The 20,761-nt window shown below is 42.2% G+C and overlaps 1 protein-coding gene across 1 annotated transcript in view; it reads left to right on the forward strand.

Moving 5' to 3' along the window:
- The window catches only part of CABP7 (calcium binding protein 7), a 193,144-nt gene extending 173,233 nt beyond the window's left edge, over positions 1 to 19,911 (forward strand). Inside the window, exons 4-5 of the mRNA XM_063913359.1 lie at positions 17,655 to 17,808; positions 18,971 to 19,911. Coding sequence (XP_063769429.1) covers positions 17,655 to 17,808; positions 18,971 to 19,098 — 282 coding nt within the window. The 3' untranslated portion in view covers positions 19,099 to 19,911. The remainder of the gene's footprint in view (positions 1 to 17,654; positions 17,809 to 18,970) is intronic.
- The last annotated feature ends 850 nt before the right edge of the window (positions 19,912 to 20,761 follow it).

A 20,761-nucleotide genomic window follows, 5' to 3' on the forward strand; every position in this document is an offset into this window, starting at 1 on the left:
CTTCGGAATTTTACTCACGGCATTTTCATGGCGATCGTAATGTGATTGACAGGAAATGGGTGTTACTGGGCGGAAACAGGCCGTTTTATGGGCGTGTGGGAAAAAACGCTACCGTTTCCGGAAAAAACGCAGGAGTGGCCGGAGAAACGGGGGAGTGTCTGGGCGAACGCTGGGTGTGTTTGTGACGTCAAACCAGGAACGACAAGCAGTGAAATGATCGCAGAAGCCGAGTAAGTCTGGAGCTACTCAGAAACTGCTACGAGGTGTGTAATCGCAATATTGCGAATATATCGTTCGCAATTTTAAGATGCTAAGATTCACTCCCAGTAGGCGGCAGCTTAGCATGAGCAAATCTGCTAAAATCCGCTTGCGAGCGAACAACTCGGAATGAGGGCCTATATGCGCACATTTGCATGAGTGAGCTCTGTCTGTTGTGCATGAGATCTGTCTGTAATCAGATGGATCTCTACACCCACTCACCTCTGAATAGCCTGTAATTCCGCCTACAGGACATGTACATGACATGCCCTTAAGGGGGGTACACACGGAGAGATCAGTGCTTAAATTCTAAGCAATCTGACTAGATTGCTTAGCAGTTAAGCACTGATCTCTCCGTGTGTACCCCCCACAGCGATAGCGATGCGAATAGCTAGTTGCTGCCCGGTTATGTCCACTCAGCTGCAAGTGGAGATGTAACTCAAATGTGTACAACTCTGAATCAGCCATATTTGCTTGGAGTTGTGTATGCTTGGCTACAGATCATGTGCAGTGCTACGATATGCAAGATCCACCTAAAAAACAGACTTGCGTGCAGTACGAATCAGACCCTACAGGGCCGATTCAACTGTTTTGGGAGTCTGAAAATCCTGTCTTAACGGGACTGTTTAGATGCCCAAACAATTGTCACTATTCAATTGTTGTTTGGGCGCACATGCATATCGCGCATGTTATGCCCAAACAGACAGGGTTTAGTCACCTAAAACAGCTAAACCCGTCTAAACTCTTTTTTGGATGCCCAAAGTGGCGAGTTTACACACATTTTTTCTCGCATCGCAGGAGGCTGTGTCAAAAAATGTGTCCTCCATGAATGCTGGGCACCTGAACGGCAGAACGGCGCCATCTAGCGGCGGGCACGAAAAAAACAATTGGCCCATGAGTATATTCTAAGGCAGCGTTTTTCAACCACTGTGCCGCGGCACACTAGTGTGCCGCCAGCGGTTGTCAGGTGTGCCGCAGCCCGCTGCCCACCGGATATGTCCTACGTAGTGTTCCAGCGCTCGCCGACAGCGCTCCACTGCCGCCCTCCTCCTGTCAGAGATACTTGGGTCCATCTGCCGTTGGGCTCAGCCAGTGTATTCAGCTCTTTCACTGCCCGTTCCGTGACCTTAGGTGACGTGCTGTGACACATTGGTCATGCACGCCACGTCACATTCCCGCCCGCCTGCTAGTGTGAGCTGCTGCCTGCGGACTGCTCTGCGGTCTGCTCATCCTGCCCGGAATAAACAGGACTGCAGGTTGGCATTATTGTGAGTGCAGTGTGTACAATTACAGGGGAGGAGACAGTGTGGAATTACTAGGGGGGGAGCAGTGTGGAGTTAATGTGGGGGGGCAGTGTGGAATTACAATGGGGGCCAGTGTGTTTGATTTATAACTCTGGGGGCCAATGTGTTTTATACCGTGGGGGCCAATGTGTTTTATAGCGTGAGGGCCAATGTTTTTGATAACTGTGGGATCCAAGGTGTTTGATAACTGTGGGGGCCAATGCATGTGTTCCCTACACCCCCCTGTGGGAGACGGATAGCGTACCTTGGTAATTTTACAGTCTTGTTAGGTGTGCCATGAGTCGAAAAAGGTTGAAAATCACTGTTCTAAGGAATTTATTTATATCATGTGCACAACTGTCATCTTGTATTATGTGCACATGCTCAAAAGCTGTTCAGCAATTGCTGTTCCTCACTTTCCCAAGTTTTCAGAGAGTTTATTCAAAACTAGGAAGATCATAAATGTAGATGAGAATAAAAATCTCAATTTAACTAAAATCTGTAATCTCTCTCTCTCTCTCTCTCTCTCTCTCTCTCTCTACTGGTATCTTTCCTTCTCTGTTTAAGCATGCAGTGATTACTACCATTCTGAAAAAAACACAGTTCTTACCCAAACACTCTCTAACTACTGTCCAATCTCTCGGATCCCATGTCTCTCCAAGCTACTTGAGAGACTTGACTACACTCACTTTACACACTTTCTTAACTCCCACAATTTATTGGACCCACTTTAGTCAGGCTTTCAAGCCCAACACTCCACAGACACGGCCCTGACCAAAGTAGTGAATGATCTGGTCACTGTTAGATCGAAAAGTCGTCATCACACACTTTTTATTCTTCTAGATCTCTCTGCTGCTTTTAACACTGTTGACCACTCTCTTCTCATACAAACACTACAATCCCTAGGTCTTCAGGACACAGCCCTTACTTGGTTCTCATCCTACCTATCTAATCGTTCTTTCAGTGTTCACTTCTCTGATTCTACCTCTTCTTCTCTACCTCTATTAGTTGGAGTACCGCAAGGCTCAGTCTTAGGTCTTCTGCTTTTCTCAATCTATACCTCATCTCTTGATAAACTAATCAGCTCCTTTGGATTTCAGTATCATTTGTACACTGATGATACTCAAATCTACCTATCCTCCCAGATTTATCACCATCTGCATTGGTTCGTGTCACTGAATGCCTGTCTGCCATTTCATCTTGGATGTCATCTCGCCACCTCAAACTCAACATTTACAAAACAGAATTAATTATTTTCCAGTAGTTACCAACCTGATATCTCCATAACTGTTGACAATGTGACTATCCACCCTACCCCACAAGCTCGCTGCCTCGGTGTCACCCTTGACTCTAAACTGTCCTTTGTTCCACACATTCAATCTGTCTCTAAATCATGTTACATGCACCTAAAAAACATATCCAAAATACGTCTTTATCTTACACAAGACACAGCAAAAACTCTAATCCATGCACTCATCATCTCCTGCATTGATTATTGTAATAGTCTTCCCAAACTTAGGCTCTCACCACGACAATCCATTGTAAATGCAGCTGCGAGGCTAATCTTTCTTGCTAGACATTCTTCGTCTGCTGATCCGCTCTGTCGGTCCCTCCATTGGTTACCAGTATTCTACCGTGTTAAATATAAAATACTTTTACTTACATACAAGGCTATTAACCAAACTGCACCATCATACATCTCTTCGATCATCTCAAAATATCTCCCTACCAGACCTCTCCACTCTGTACAAGATCTGCATCTCTCATCCACATGTATTACTTGTTCCCACTCAAAATTACAGGACTTTATTTGGGCTTCCCCCACTCTGTGGAATGCCCTCCCACGCACAGTAAGACTCACCTCTAGTCTCCAAACCTTTAAACGTTCCCTGAAAACTCACCTCTTCAGACAAGCCTATCAAATTCCAGACCCACTCATATAACCTTCAATGCTTCCCTATCTAATTACATCCTGTCTGTACAGTCCACATAATCTCACATATTTTGTCTTCCAACATTGCTGGGTGGTCATATCCTACAACCCACTAAGAACCTAGCAATCTAGTGGACCATTATGCAATAGGTAGCATTTATCCTTGTGTATCAATGCCTATTTCCCTATAGATTGTAAGCTTGCGAGCAGGGCCTTCCTACCTCTATGTCTGTCTGTTTTTGCCCAGTTTAGTTCTATAACTGTTGTTCTAATTGTAAAGCGCAACGGAATATGCTGCGCTATATAAGAAATTGCTAATAAATAATAAATAAATAAATCATCAGGAGGTAAGCATTGAATTGTATAAAGAGGAACTCAGTATAAGAAATGAGACTCAGCTATGTGTTATACAGGCCTGAAGCACAGGTGGAGAATTCAAATCATCCATTACTGAAGTGTAGTGTATGTAACAGGGTTGTCTCTCAACCTCAACAATTAAAAATGTCAGGGAACACTGGCACTGTGTTGGCTTTTGGGGGCACTTCAGAAGATTGGGTCACATGAAGAAGAGTGGAATTTTATTGTAATGCAAATAATGTTAGTGGCGGAAAGATAGTGTCAGTCCTACTGGGTGTTATGAAGGTGAAGACATTGGCCCTCATTCCGAGTTGTTCGCTCGCTAGCAGATTTTAGCAGCATTGCACATGCTAGGCCGCCGCCCTCTGGGAGTGTATCTTAGCTTAGCAGAATTGCAAACGAAAGATTAGCAGAATTGCGAATAGAAAATTCTCAGCAGTTTCTGAGTAGCTTGAGACTTACTCCTACACTGCGATCAGCTCAGCCCGTTTCGTTCCTGGTTTGACGTCACAAACACGCCCTGCGTTCGGCCAGCCACTCCCCCGTTTCTCCAGACACTGCCGCGTTTTATTCTGGCACGCCTGCGTTTTTCCGCACATTCCCAGAAAACGGTCAGTTTCCGCCCAGAAAAACCTACTTCCTGTCAATCACACTCCGATCACTTCAACGATGGAAATTCTTCGTTCGGACGTGAGCAAATCTACTAAGTTTTGTGCTAAAATACTTAGCGCATGCGCGCTGCGTACCATGCGCATGCGCATTTTTGCCTTAATTGCTCCGTTGCGAAAATCGTCAACGAGCGAACAACTCGGAATGACCCCCATAGAGGGGTCTATTCATGAAGCAGCGAAGAGTGGAAAAGTGAACCTGCTCCGTACAATTGTGTAATATGCAAATTATAAATGTTACTTCAATGCTGATTGGTTGCCATGGGCAACTTCTCCACTGGCTCACTTCTCCACCCTTTTCACTGCTTCATGACTAGAACCCAGAGTTTGTTATATAGTTTACTAGCACCAGTTAAGTCTACCGTCAAAATGTTTCAAAAACTCCAAACAGCTAGTAATAGTAATTGAGTTTTTGTTTTCATAAAATAAGTAAATTAAAGGTGAAAGTATTTCTGCCTATGTAGAGAGATGGAATATTGGGGGAGATGTACTAAGCAGTGATAAAAGTGGAGAAGTGAGCCAGTGGAGAAGTTGCCCATGTAAACCAATCAGCATTAACATAACATTTATAATTTGCATCCTAGAAAAGTATACAGAGCAGCTGATTGGTTGCCTGGGCAACTTCTCCACTGACTCACTTCTCTACTTTTATCACTGCTTAGTACATGTCCCCCATTATCTGAAAACTGTCAATTTGGAGTTGGTTTCTCAGATACAGTAAGCAAAAGGCTGGTGTGTAGTACGCTCAGTGAAAGTATTAAAAATTATTATTATCTAAACCAGTGTTAACATTGGTTTGTGCACGTTACAACAACAAGGCACTTGAATGTATGACACCTTTAAATAGAGATTGTCTTGTTTTCAATGTGTGTAGACTTCTAATGACATCAGTCACTACTGGTTTATAGAATGCAGGAAATGTCATAGAATGTGATAAATTGAAAGAGTATGCAACATACTTGCCTACCTTCCCGGAAGTTGGGGAAGACTCACGATTTTTGGGGTAGTCCCCCCGCTACCCCTGGAAGGGTAGGTGGCTCACCCGCATGTCGCCCACACCCTGCCGCTTCCTACTGAAGCGGGCAGGGTGAAGATAAAAGACACTGAAATCACAGCTGTGAGGTGGACGGGGCGGAGTTAAAAGTCTCAATCGCATAATTTTGCCACGCCCCCTAAAGGCGGACCAGTGAATCGCAGGCATTTCCATGTTTTGGGGACGGGGCCTAGTGTCGTGATACTCTGGTCCCCCGAAGTGTCAGGCTGTGTCTCCTCTCCGGACTTCTCCCAGAGAGGAGCCAAAAAAAGTAGATAACTATGGTATGCAGTTCAGTAATACTATACAATAAAGTAATTAACAGCTCAGTCACCAAGAAATAAAGCGCATAGGTATACAAGGTGACAGAAAACGACTCAAGTGACACTCAAGAAATGGAGTTTTATCCGGGCATGAATTGAAGAGTATTATAGCAACAGACGGACAAATAATGTGGATCACCCGTGGCAGGAATTACACTGAAAATGGTAATGAACACATAAACTGCCATTTCAACAGAAAAGTTAAAAATATTTGCAGAAATTCCATTACAGTAAACATCTGCATTGTTGAAGACCTGTACTGGAGAAAAAAGTGTCTCCTCTTGGTAATATTAAGCTCATGTAAAATGAAAAGAGAAAAAAAATTATATTATTATATTTATATGTATTGGCAGACCATCATTAAGTGGACTATTGGAATTGATTGGTAGTCTATTAAAAAACTGAAGGTGCTAATGTCTGCTGTTCCAAATAATTATGCTATTAACAGATTAATAAATGGAGTTAAATGTCAGTTATCTAATACAGAAATTTCTCAGCTCAGTTGAGACCTAATAAATCCAGTTACATGGGCCAACTACCACTCAATTTGGCTCTCAGTCACAACCACTCAAAATAGAACTTTGCCCTTGAAGTTGACCAGGCATCGTCCAAAGAAGGGTACGACTCTCAAGGCTCTTGCAGCAAATCTGGATCTCTTTTTGGCATTGAGTACATGTGAATCTCCTTGTTCGCTTGTTCGTTACTATAATAGGGATGTTATGACTGCAGTGGATATTATGCAAATATGACACAGCAAAACACACTGTCAAGCTCCTTAATTTGATAGCAGTGTTAGTGAGCTAAAGAAAAGGGGTCGCAGATTTGAAAGATGACGGAGGACGATTAGCCTGGTAGAGGATAAGCTAAAACTAATCAAGCATATTGAAGAATAACAATCACCCATAAGAAAACAGAGATCATGTCAAGTGAGATCATGGCAGCAAACAATTGGCCAGCTCAGCTTTTCTGTACAGTGGAGATGCTTTGCAAACCAGCATGCCTGAAACCTGATTAAACCCTTTCCCATGCAAGGAGTTTGCAAACTTCTTTGCAAATAAAGTTTTCTCCATCTGGGCTGAAATCCCAACCCTGGAGAATCTATTTCAAAATTGGCTTACTGACTTTCAAAGCCTTACGTGACCAGGGCCCGAGGTACCTGAAGCAGCTTCTGATTCCTTACTACCACGCTCTCTGACTGCGATCCTGTCTTTATACTAAACCATACTGCTTGATGATCACTGGATCCCAGGTGCTCACCCACATATATGTCTGATACCCTGTTACCATTTGTAAGAATTAAATCTAATATTGAGTCTTTGCTAGTGGGCTCCCTCACCAATTGCTTGAGAGATGCTCCCTGTAAGGAATGTAGAAATTTGCCACTTGTAGCTGAACCCCTCCCAATTTACATCAGGTAAATTAAAGTCTCCCATGATTATGACTTCTCCCTTTAAAGCCATTTTAGTGATGTCCAACAATAGGTTCTTGTCCAAATCCTGCCCTTGGCCTGGTGGTCTATAGATCACCCCAATGCAAATAATGTCCTTCTCCCCGGTTTCTATGGTGACCCGAAAGGGCCTCAGTTTTATCTTCAATATTTTGTATTAAAGTAGCATTTATGCTTTTTTTTCACATACATTGCTACCTCTCCTCCTATTCTTCCCATTCTAGCCTTCCTAAATAAATTGTATCCTGGTATAGGTATGTCCCAGTCATGATTCCCATTGCACCATGACTTTTGCCACAAAATTCAGGTTATCCCTTGTCATTATCGCAATTAGCTCTGGAATTTTGTTTCCTAAGTTCCTAGCATTTGCACACATAGCTTTAAGAATGTTGTCTGTGCATCTGTTATTAGTAGCCATGTCCAGACAGTACAAAATAAATGACAAGTTTAAAGTTGAAATTACCTGTTTGGTGATGTTGCTCGGTGTTTGTTTGTTTGTTTTTGTTTTACTAATCAGGAATCACACTCTGTCCTTTACACCACAACTACACCTCACTAAATGTAAAGATATAGTACACCTGACCACAATGGCCAAATGATCAGAGGAGGTAAACACCAGACAGCATGCAATAATAAACTGTTTCACTGAGCTACTTCCCCACACATGCAAATGTGTGTAAATGATCACACTTTTATACCTCATATTTCACCTAATGAATGCATGTTTATAGAAGGATACACCACGGAAATTGTCTACAAATTGTGAAAATGTTTTTCAAGAGACAAAGGGGGACATGTACTAAGCAGTGATAAGAGTGGAGAAGTGAACCAGTGGAGAAGCTGCCAATGGCAACCAATCAGCTGCTCTGTATATGTTTATAGTATGCAAATTATAAATGCTACGTCAGTGCTGATTGGTTGCCATGGGCAGCTTCTCCACTGGCTCACTTCTCCACTTGTATCACTGCTTAGTACATCTCCCCCAAAGAAACTGTTCACAAGGTACTTATACACCATGAACAAGCTCTACCTATCACGTTGGCATGTGATGCCTCATCTTATGGAATAATGACAGTCTAGCACATACTCTGCTTAAAGACAGTGAGTTACCAATCACATTTACTATGACATCCTTCACAATGGCAAACTGTAATTAATCACAAATTAATTGTGAAGCTTTAAGGGGGATATTTTTTAAATCTTGGAGAGAGATAGGGTGGAGAGAGATGAAATACCAACCAATCAGCTTCTGTAATTTTACAGGCTGTGCTAGAAAATTGGCAGTTAGAAGCTGATTGGTTGGTACTTTATCTCTCTCCAAGATTTGATAAATATCCCCCTCAGGGTGGATGCACACTAGAGCGATGGCCAAACATCCTGATGGTCAGGCAAAATTCTTTTCAACTTGGACCACGCGAGATTGGCCGTATACACTACACGATGTAATGAACGACAGAACAGTAACTCATTCAATCCTTTATTACACTACACAGCCCTGCATATGATATTGTCTGATTGGCCATGCTGTACAGATGTCCAGAAGATGTCACATGTGTCCCGTGGGAGCACACAATTGTGCATATGCACTAGTCAATGTAGACAATTTGTCGTTGTAATAAGGAAAATCATCACAATATCGTTCTAGTGGGTACCTACCGTAAGTCTTATATGGGGAGTGCAGAATTTCCAATGGTATCTGTACTGACCAAAGTTCTTATTAGGTATAAACTACAAACCTTTTCAGTCCTATATATGGAACATCGCCCATGATGAGGAATACAAATGAATTCAGGTCCTGGCACTTTGTCATGACCTACAAGCCTAAATCATTAGCCCCATCAAGTAAACTACACTGCCCTTACTCCAATGAAGCTCCCAAGTCCTTCTACACTGAAGACATCCCATGAGCAAAACACCTTAGCCCTTCCAAGTTCCTGTGTTACTTGGTGGCAATTTACCCATCCTCCCTTCCTACCTACCTTCCAAAACTATTCTACCAATCCCCAATTCACCTCACCTTCCTTTTAACTTTATCCTTTACTGTTAATGCTATTGTTGAAGTTTAGATGCTGTGCTTTGAAGCTCTAGTGTATTTGTCCATACGAACTTATGCATTGCATCTGTATTTTTGCTAAATAAATAAAAAGTAAAACAAAACAAAAGATGATCCTAATTTTTGGGAGCTTGTTCTTGAAGAAAATATATCATTAAAGCAAAGCTGACATGATTTTCTCTAAAACAATGATGAGAATGTCCAAAGAGTAGTATGAGATATATGCTTCACTAGGTGCCACACTTCAAAACAGCATATGTAAATGTATGAGGTAAATTATGTATACATCCCTTCAACATACACAGCTGTAATTAACAAACTCCGCCCTCCAGTAACCGGACCACAGTTACATCCAATCAGGCTCTGTAGTCAGGAAATCGGGCTATTTCCGGAAGTCCTACCGCTGTGAGCAACCGGAGGTACCCGCCGGAGGCAGGAGTTTTTGATTGGTGAAGGGGGGTTTTTAAGCTGACCCGGAGACAAGAAGTTATTACATTGCCTTGAAAAAGACCCAAAGTACAGGTTTGAAACACGTTGGATGACTAGAGAAAAGACCCTACAGTTCCTGTTAGGATTTGGACTGCCGAATGTGCACTAGAGGGATATCCCAGATTGCCTACCCAAGTGGACTCCTGGTGATTATAAAAACTTGGTTGAGAACTATTTTGTTATCAGTTGTCAGCCCTTCTGGTAATTGTTCTATCATCTCAATCTTGTGCAGGACAAGGTCTACTACTGCATCATTTGTTTTATAGTTATTATTGTGTGATTAAATTGTCTGTACTGCACATGATTTTATTCTGTTTTTTTCCTATGTGCTGTTAAACGGGACTTGAGGATTGCACTATATGATGAACAACACCATATGTTGAAGGGATGTATACATAATTTACCTCATATTTCTACATATGCTGTTTTGAAGTGTGGCGCCTAGTGAAGCATATATCTCATACTACTATTTTGGTATGCTTTAAAGGTTGTTTGGGGAGACACCTTTAACTTAATATTTGCATCATAAGGCTGCCTAGAGTGCGCAGTTATGTATACGTCACCAAAGCTTTTTCTTGATTTACAGTATGTCCAAAGAGGCCAAGAAGATATGTATCACTCCGTATTGGTAGAATTCCTGTCATCTGATAAACCAGAAATGATCCAGTGTTTTCTAAAGTATATGATATTGCAGTTAAAGGTCGTCCAAAACATAAACTCATTATATCCCAGAATCTCAGAAACTAGAGATCAACTGTCTGTTTGTCAGTGAATATTAATATGTGGCTCTAGAGTCCTACTGCATACCAAGCTTCATACCAGAATAGTCAGAAGGACTTGGCATTGTCAAAATTAAGGCTACATCTGCAGTTTCTTTATTATAGTGTGGAATTAAGGGCAAGATCAAATCATTGATCTTACATTGTGAAGGTTGGTAAAGATTAAAAATATGTCTCCATTAGTACTGTTACAGTCCTGGAAATGTCCTTCCTCCTCAAAGATTTTGTCACAGGCAATTATGATTTGTTACCCATTTACTTTTTTTTTTCCCATTGCTCGCTTCCACCCCACCGTGTGTTTTTCCGGTAATGTTTACCTCCACTGATTACACACCTTGCCATTGTGCCCTACATGCAGGGTACATCATACTACTACATAAGCATCAGTTTTCCCATATTTGAACTTGGACCTTGTATGGCTCACCTACCACAGTGTAACCTTCAAAGTGCGCCCAACATGGCTGCCCCATATGGTACACTTGTGGATAGGATGAAAAATACATGGACCTTGTGGTTTTGTTGGAACCCTACTCTAAACTGTAGGACTCTGAAATCACCCCCATTTTGTGTCATCTCTTCTAGGGGTGGACTATTGCACCCTGGGTAATCCTACGCTGAGCGCCCAAGATGGCTGCCGCACTTGGTACCTTGTGAGGGTGGAATACACAACCCTTGGAAGTTATTACCCAAAATGCCTACACCAATCCTGCGTTATGTTTTCTGTGTGCTTAAGGTTTTCTTTTATGTCTGTGTGGCTTAACTATTGCTGTATTACTTAAATTCTCTGTATCATGTGTATTGTTTTTGATGTCTGTAAAGCGCCTTGAGTCCTGTTGGAGAAAGAGCGCTATATAAATAAAATTATTCTTATTATTATTACTCAGTAGAATTCTGAAGGTCACATTTCAGAATATGGCAATATGTGGCAAGCGGCTCTTTCAATGTATCTCACCTGTCTTGTATGTAGTTCTAGGTTGCCACAGACTTATGAGAAACAACATACAGTGATATTGTAATGGGAGTCAGTGGTGAGACCAAAGGAAATCAACCAGAATGAGGATTGAAGGAGAGAGAGGCCACCCAAAAAGCTAATCTACAGAAGGTGTGTGTGTTCAGGAGGCAATCGCCCTGATCACCCTGCCTGGATCTTCCACTTAGTCCTGAACGATACACAATAGTCAGTGCACAGGAGGTCACCTTAGACCAAGCGGGGGTCTTATGTAAAAGTAATAAAGATCCATGTAAGTTGTCAGAACACAGCATTATAGCATGCAGGTAATGGAGACACAGAAGGCAGATTTGGTTAGTTCACAGTAATATTAAACCGGCAGATGGAGGTGTGCAGAGCCAGTTCAGAAGGCAGATTGGATCAGTACATGACATGGTAGTAGGACAATAGACAAGTGGAGCTGGGCAGAACAAGGTCAGTTCAGAGCAGATACACAGGTCAATCACTTAGCACTGACTGCTAGGTGAAGACCTACTACAAGCGCTTAGGGGACATGACTCATTGGTTTATTAGTAACAACCGCGCAGATTGTTTAACCGTATGATGAGAGCTATGTATCCACTTCAGCCTGTGCGCAACCTCAGAGAGTTATATCGCTGGGCTAATCTATTAAAGTGAGAGGCATAAATCCTAAACAAATGTTTAGGTAGTGCATTATATATAAATACAAAACAGGTACAACAGTCTACAGGTAAATATTATTTATTTATTAACAGTTTCTTATATAGCGCAGCATATTCCGTTGTGCTTTACAATTAGAACAACAGTAGTAGAACAAAAACAGACAGACACAGAGGTAGGAAGGCCCTGTTCGCAAGCTTACAATCTACAGTATATGTGTGTACCCTTAGCTACTCCAGAACAGATGGTGTCCCAACCTCCTAAATTGATATTATAATACAAGATTCTTGAAGAGTATTCATTAACACTTCACCTAAGAGAGATATCATTCAGCCACCAATGGATTAACTGAAAGATTTGTTCAGACATTCAGAAAGGCTATCAAGGCCATGTGGAAAGTACTTAACACAAAACTGACAATTTCTTATTTGTTTATTGAAAAGCTGAACATGCTACTACAGAGCAAACACCAGCAATGATCATCCTCAGCAGAACCTGCAATGTCATGGAGGGCCTGATTCAGAGATGTACACTAATGCCGCCACAGTTGCTAATGTGTATGCAGCGAATGTGGGAAAATATGCAAATGCCGCAGTGATTCTGTACCCATTGTATGGGCGAGCAGACAGCGTCAGAGTCACTGAAGGAGAGAATGAGGACAAAAACAAGGAGTGCACAGGTGGTAAAGATAGTGGGAAGAGGGCCCTGCCAACAGCTTACATTCTACAAGGATAGGGTAAACAATTGGAGGGCGAACTGGGAACTATACTAGGTGGGTAGGAGGAAATGAGAGGAATTAAGAGGAGGGATGATGGGCATTAAGGTGCGTCTTAAAGGAGTATTTAAAGCTGGAGAGACTGCAAGAAAGGCATGCATGAGGAGGAACAGACCAGAGTAGATATTATGTGGCACTCGGAGGAGGGTCAGAGAGTTTGGGAGGGAGTGTGGACAGAGATGAGGTTGGAGGTGTATATGGGGGAGGAGTGATTAAGGGTTTTATATGAAATTGTGTGGCGTTTGCATTGGATTCTTAAGGTGATAGGTGGCCGGCGAAGTTTCATAGGGGGAGGCAGATGCAGAGCAAAGACATTTCACAGCCTTAAGTATAATTTGGAGTGGGAAGAGGCCACATAGAGGGATACCTGAAGAGAGACGATTACAGTAGTCAAGATGGGAGATGATGAGTGCATGGAAGTTGCATCTGAGGTGAAGAAAGGCCGAGTCCTAGCGATGTAACAGAGATGGAAGCAGTAGGACTGAGAGATGGCCTGAATGTGGGGAGAGGAGAGAGTGCAGTTGAAGATGACGCTGAGGTAGTGGGTGCAGACGAAAGGGTGACGTAACTGACGTTATTAATCAAGAGGGAGAGAGGAGGTGGATAAATCCTGGAACAGGCAAAGGGGACAGTGTATTGATAAAGGGCCTAATTCAGGTTGGATTGCATTGTGCGATCCATTCGTAAATTTTGAGACACAGATGCGGGCACATGCGCAGCACCCGTCCTGCGCATATGCCCACATTTTCTGCAGGGAGTGCAGAAAATGCGATCACCTCTGCCTGTCAATCAGGCAAAGGTGGTAGCGGAGTGGGGGTCAGGCAATGTTCCATTACCAGGGAGGAGACGGAGCATTGCTAAGGCGGTGCAGCGCGAACGGGGGCGGGCAAATGGGGGCATGTTGGGGGGCGTGATCACGGTGGCTGCGTGACGTCACACACAGCCGCCGTGAACGGGAAGATGGCGGCAGGAGGCTTCCTTAGTTCCTGGTAACAAGCAGAAATTGCGATTTCACAATTTTTCACAATTTTTGCTTGTTCAACGGGCAGGGGCAAACGCAGGATTTATTCAGGGGGGTTTCCGTGGGTGTGTATTTATATGTATGTATGTATGTATGTATGCATGCATGCATGTATGTATGTATGTATGTATGTATATATATACACATACATATACACACACACATATATCAGATGCAGTTAAAATGCCGACTGTCGGGATCCTGCCATTCAGGAGACCGACGCCGGAATGTCGACAACCGGTGAAATATCGAACAAAATCCCGACATCCACAGGGTATTCCACTCGTTTGGTGGGTCCAAGCCACCAACCGAGTGGGAATATAGCATGTGGCGAGCGAATTGAGCCACCGGGTCCGAAGTGCGGCGACCGCATCGAGCCCACGAGGGGACTCGCTGCTTCGTTTCCAACAGACAGGATGGCGCTGACGGTATATCCCATGTGCCGGTAAAACATACAGGTTACATACACATATATATATATATATATATATGCATATATATATATATATCTATATCTATATATATCTATATATATATATATATACATACATACATACATACAGTATATATAACATACACATACATAGTACATACTTCATGTAAAGTATAAATGTATGGTGGTATACATACCACCAGGGGCTGGGTGCGGGAGTTCTGTGAGGAGGGAGGGAGCTGTTGTGGCTGAGCTTCCACAGCCAGCAGCTCCCCCCTGGACTTTCACTATGCAGAGAGCTCAGCTATGTAGTGTAGCTCTCCGCTGTAGCAGCTCCGATGGTCGCGAACGCGGCTTTTGCTGAGACGGAGACAATGCTGTCTCCGTCTCATTAGTAAAACTTTTGGCTCATCGGGGGGGGGGGGGGTTTCCAGGTACTCAGAAACCCCCCCTGCGTGCGCTACTGAACGGGGGGAGGTTCCGGTCAGCATGCTGGCGCGATCCAAAGGATTGCAAATTCTGCTTTTTAGCAGAATTTGCAATCCTTACTGAATTAGGCCCAAAGTGCAGCCATTTGTGTCTACTTTAATTACATTTTCATTGCATTGTAATTCTCACCTAAGAAGGGATGTTTGTTATATACAGTATGCAGACTGTTTCATACCTCTGGGGAGGTGTTTTCCTGTGATGTTCAGGCTCTCCCTATAAGTTTTCCATTGTATATTAAGCATCAAGCCTTATGGCACAGTCAATCTCTTGTTAACATGTTAACATACTGTGACATTATAGTGGTATTAAAGAAACCATAACATTTATACAATATAACATTGCAATAATGGCAAAACTGTGGGCCCTGTAAAAGTAGTCCCACAAGTCACAAGCACATTCCAAAATAATTATGTAAACACAAACTTCATTGCAACCATCTATTTCATACCCTCCAACTGTACCTTTGTGGCAGGTACAGTACCTTTTTTTTATGGTCTGTACCGATTTTTGGCTCTCCAAACTTCCATTGAAAGTATGGGAAAAGGGGCGTGGCCACTCCACTTTACCCGTGTCCACACCCATTATTCAAATTTGTACCGATTTTTATGTGTACATTTTTGTAGGGTATGCTATTTGTAATGGGCTGCGTCACACTCACAAGCAGGGACTGCTGGCAACTTTCAGCCTGGGGGGCAGACTAAAGCAAGTGGGCCAGCTTTTCAAAGGGAATGCAATGCAAAAATGGCCCTGGAATACTTAAATTACACTGGCCCGGGGGGCAGATGGCACTCTGCCCCCTGCCCAGCCAGCCCCTGCTCACGGGTGTAGTAGGGTATGCCGGTGGCCGGGCTCCCGGCGACCAGCATACCAGCGCCGGAATCCCGACCGCCGGCATACCGACAGCTGGGTGAGCGCAAATGAGCCCCTTGTGGACACGGTGGCGCGCTACGTGCGCCACGCTATCTATTCTCCCTCCAGGGGGGTCGTGGGAGAAAAGATGTCGGTATGCCGGCGGTCGGGATTCCGGCGCCGGTATGCTGGTCTTCGGGAGCCCGGCCGCCGGCAAACAGAAGACCACCCCCTGCTCACAAGCATCTATCATGACCCAAGTAAACACTCACTACCTGTAGAGATAACCCTATACATAAGCATACACTGCAAAGAACTACTTTTGATCTCAAGATGAATACTGATAACTTTGATCACCTCAGAGACTCAAGTCTGTACTGATAAAATGACATTACCACAGCAAGAAATGTGAGTGAGAATTTCTGTCTCAATATATACTTTATGACTCAATTCCCAATGAAACAAAGCTCTTGTTATGACTTGTATTTGTTTAGATGTAATTAACATGTATGTATGGAAGTACTTAGATCTCACAGGTATTTTTTTTTTTACACTTTAGTTTTACAGCTTATATTCATAGCAAGATCTTCTTTTTATCTTATTCTCACAATGCTCTTTGACATTATAGCAACAGGAGGACAGTATTACTAATAATATAATACAATGCCATGGTCATTTGTAAAACACCTGTTATATTCTTCGTAGATACAGCCCTTCCCTGCATTGAATACATACTGCTCCCTCCCCCACATGCTCCTCCAGCTCCCAAGTGGTGTTTTCATGGAGGAGCGCGCAAGGACAATGTATATTATATATATATATATATATGTATATAGTGTACAGATAAATATATACTATATATATATATATATATATATATATATATAATTTTTTTTTTTTTTTTTATTTTTTTTTGCTAAATAGTGCAATCACACTGCTGGGAACATTGGCAGTGTAATTACTGAAAGATGAATGGAAGGTGGACAGAGTTTCAGCCGGCTGCAGGGATTGGGTGGATCCCTCTGAGATGGCATTATATAATGTAGGCTTTTGCAGATTATTTTTTTATGTTTTCCTGCTACCTGAATAGCAGAAAATGTTAAAGTGCTGTAGAGAGTAAAGGCTAGCTTTCTACCGTGCAATATTGTAGAAGCGGGCTATTAACGGAGTAGATAATTGCATTATCTTCTCCGTCAACCCTTCACTAAATAGCGGGATTACTTAAATAATGTGGAAGCGCTCGTTTCGACATGATTTCAGTAGAAGTTTGCTTGCTGAATAGAGCCATTGAACTGATTCATACTGTAGTAACCTGCAGTGGAGTCTGCAAGGTGGTAGCTGGATAAGGATGCAAATTCAGGCACTTCTGACACATGTAATAAAATGTAACTGAATTGTTTGCTGATTTCTTTATTTGTTAGTTAAGATTTTTCTTGAATCAGTGACTAACAGCTTGAGCAGGCGGCATTTTTAATAGCTGCATGCTATACCTGGAATCACACAATTATCTGTCAGGACACAAAGCTGGAGGGACCAAAACAGCACATCTGCCTATCTATCACATCTTAAAGCTCTTCCTTTATATGACATACCACATGTGATGTAGGTGTCATAGATCAGTACCAATGAAGTTTTCTCTCTATGTGATTTCCATTTAGCTTGGTTAGACCTCCGACTTCTTGATAATGATTTATACTTGGAATGGAACATTACAAATCCCATGGTCATTTTCCAGATTACTATAATGACATGCCTGTGACTTGCCATTGTTAGATATTTATCAGTCTGATGTCCCTTGAGCAATGAACCCAATATCCCTGGTGTATCCCTGCAGTGTGACATGCAGTCACTGTCAGTGGAAGAACTTAAGCGGTTGTTGTACGACACATTCTGTGAGCACCTGTCCATGAGAGACATTGAGAACATCATCCTGACGGAGGAGGCTGGAAACCTGGGTAACAGAGGGGATTGTCCCGTCGATATGGAGAGTAAGTGTTATTAACATGTAGCTAAACCAGTGAACTGTGCCCTTAATTATTGACTGTTGCAATTTTCCAGAATCATAACTCTCAATATAATAAAAGTAAACCTGACTGAGATCTGTACAAAGAGTCACCCACTAGCTCTCAAAGGGGACATAACACATTTTAAAAGTCTAACCTCACATCTGCTAGTACCATTCCTAGTGTAAACATCATGCCACTTTGGATAATGAAACAGTCCATAAGCTCATCCATCCGAAGGTGATATTAGTGGTGGACGGGAGCATATACTTTTAAAATAGAAATTGATATAAATGCTTATTGTACAATATATTTACCTGAGATGCTCTATTAATGGGTATCTAATGAAAATGTGTCCACTAAATGCACAATTACTGTAGTCAACTTTCCTTTGACCTTGGTGCATATGCAATAATGCAGTAACACAATATCACCACTGTATCCTTTAGTCAGTATAAACCACTCTCAAGAGTTCACCTTGCACAGTTATTTCCAGAAGAGGGGATTTCTTTTGGTCCTTTGGTACACTCAAAAATAAAACAAAGAAGAAAGCCTCATAGTGTATCACACCTTCATGAGTTTCCCAATCAAGGTCACACACTGAGCCTCCCACCAGAAATGATAGTCCACAATCAATGTAAACAATATTACACTATTGGGAGTTTCTTTCTATTCTATAAATACAATGGAGGTATATTATGAATGTATTGAAGGAAGGCTGGTGACCATAATAGGATCTTATCTGCTCCCATGAATGCGATATTGTCTACATTGATTGTGGACCATCATTTCTGTTGGGAGGCTCAGTGTCTGACCTTGATTGGGAAACTCATGAAGGTGTGATACACTATGAGGCTTTCTTCTTTGTTTTGTTTTTGAGTGTACCGAAGGACCTAAAGAAATCCCCTCTTCTGGAAATAACTGTGCGATGTGGACTTTTAAGAGTATTTACTGACTAACAGCGCCAAAGGATACAGTAGCGATACTGTGTTACATTGTATGGTATTTTGGTAGTGTGAGGTGAAGCTACTGCACCTCTGTGTCCAAAGGGCTGCTGAGGAACGTGCACACTTATCTGTTTTTACATTTTGTTCGCAATAATGAAGTAGTTATAAATACTGATGGAACTTGCTTACCTTTGTTTCAGCTTCCCCAAATCAACAAATCCGCCAGACCTGTGTACGTAAGAGCCTGATCTGCGCCTTCGCCATCGCCTTCATTATCAGTGTGATGCTAATAGCAGCCAATCAGGTCTTGCGCAGTGGTATGAAGTGACCACGTGGGGATACCAAGCCATGAACTTTGATGTACTTTCAGGAGATTCTCCTGCCTTTTCCCCACCCATAAAACGACTACAACATACAGAGAGGGAACCACAAAGACCTTGAAAACTTTGGGATACCCCCTCCAGTGTCTGAATGTGCATGGGAGGATTTGCATGGAAAATGCATGGGCATTTAAATTGTCAGGTGACCATCTGTGCTTTCAAAATCTGTGACACGAAGGGACTCTCTCTATATATAATAGGTGTATATATGTATACGGATATATAACTCTATATTTATGAGCAATAACACTTTTGGTCGATAAAGGGTTAACTCTGGTTGCTGGGCACAGGGTCAGTCGGGTTAATAAGCTCCTGCTAATGTGTAAGCTTTTCTACACTGCAAAATGAGAGGCAGCATGAAGGTTAATTTGTCTTCCCTTCCCCCCCGTCATCCGCCTTAGCCCCTAATATGCTGAATGGTTTGATGTTAAATGTAGCTCTCCTTATTTTCCTTCCACACATCTCTATATTGAAATAACTGCTTAGAGTATAATTGGCCCAATACCCTGCTTGGACTTTATACCTTGTGACACAGGAAGGGGTGGGGGGGATTGCGGTGAAGCCCTGATCCCCTTTGCTGCAGTTACATTGGCTACTGATAAGCTGCAAGTGCTTCAAGAACAAGAGTTGATATTGTTATTTTTCAACCCAGGAATGTTCATCATAATGAGAAATTGTCTGTATGCAGAATATTCACCAGTTCTCTATTTTACTACTGATTTCCATCTCCACATTCCTTAAGAACTCACCCCACTGCATCTGTGTTACATTTTCCCTTCCATGTCTTAGATTAATTATGCATCTCTCGCTCATCTAATTTACCTCTATTAAGTTTTCTACATCTCTGTATCCTTCTACATCAATGTTGGTAATTTACTTCTGCATCTCCATCAAGTGTTTCATAATTATTGTTTTCTCTCAGCCATATGTCTTCCTTTTGTCTTCTGTATACTCCCTGAAATAAGTTTGTTACCTTATTTGATCGGGGATCCAAATTATGTCTTATGAATCACCTTCACAACGTGTAGATTTCTTGAATGTTGTACTTCTCATTGTCTACACATATGTATGGTATTGCTAATAATATACAATTAATAGGAAATTGGGTACAAAATACAATATTAAAACATGATTAATAATAATTTTATTAGTTGCTAATAATCCAATAGTGTGCAAAGAAGGGACCATAAAGGACTCACCAGGAATGGTCTGATGGCCCATGTTTTGGATCCTGACTCATAGGGGTAAGGTTTGGCCTTCATCTTACTCATTGTAGCTTGCCTCACCTTTTTCATGCCCACCTCTGTTTTTCACTTGCTACTCCCCATCTTGACGACATCTTCTTTCTCCTGTATTCCCTCATCTTCTATGTAAGTATTATTCATCACAGTGAATAGCCATTTTCTCCTCCTCTTACTTTGTACTCCCTCTCACCTAGCAGTAGTCATGTCCATGTCTATTTGATGTTCCTATATTGCTCTATGTTTGCTGTATGTAATCTCTTTAGTACACTTCCAACCCATGGCCCATGTTTCTATACCCAGACCACTCTTTTCTTCCATTTTGCCTTCTTCTGTGTTCTTTTTTTCACCACATGTCATCAGATTGTGG

Source organism: Pseudophryne corroboree, chromosome 1 (genome assembly GCF_028390025.1).
Source record: "Pseudophryne corroboree isolate aPseCor3 chromosome 1, aPseCor3.hap2, whole genome shotgun sequence".
Classification (NCBI taxonomy): domain Eukaryota; kingdom Metazoa; phylum Chordata; class Amphibia; order Anura; family Myobatrachidae; genus Pseudophryne; species Pseudophryne corroboree.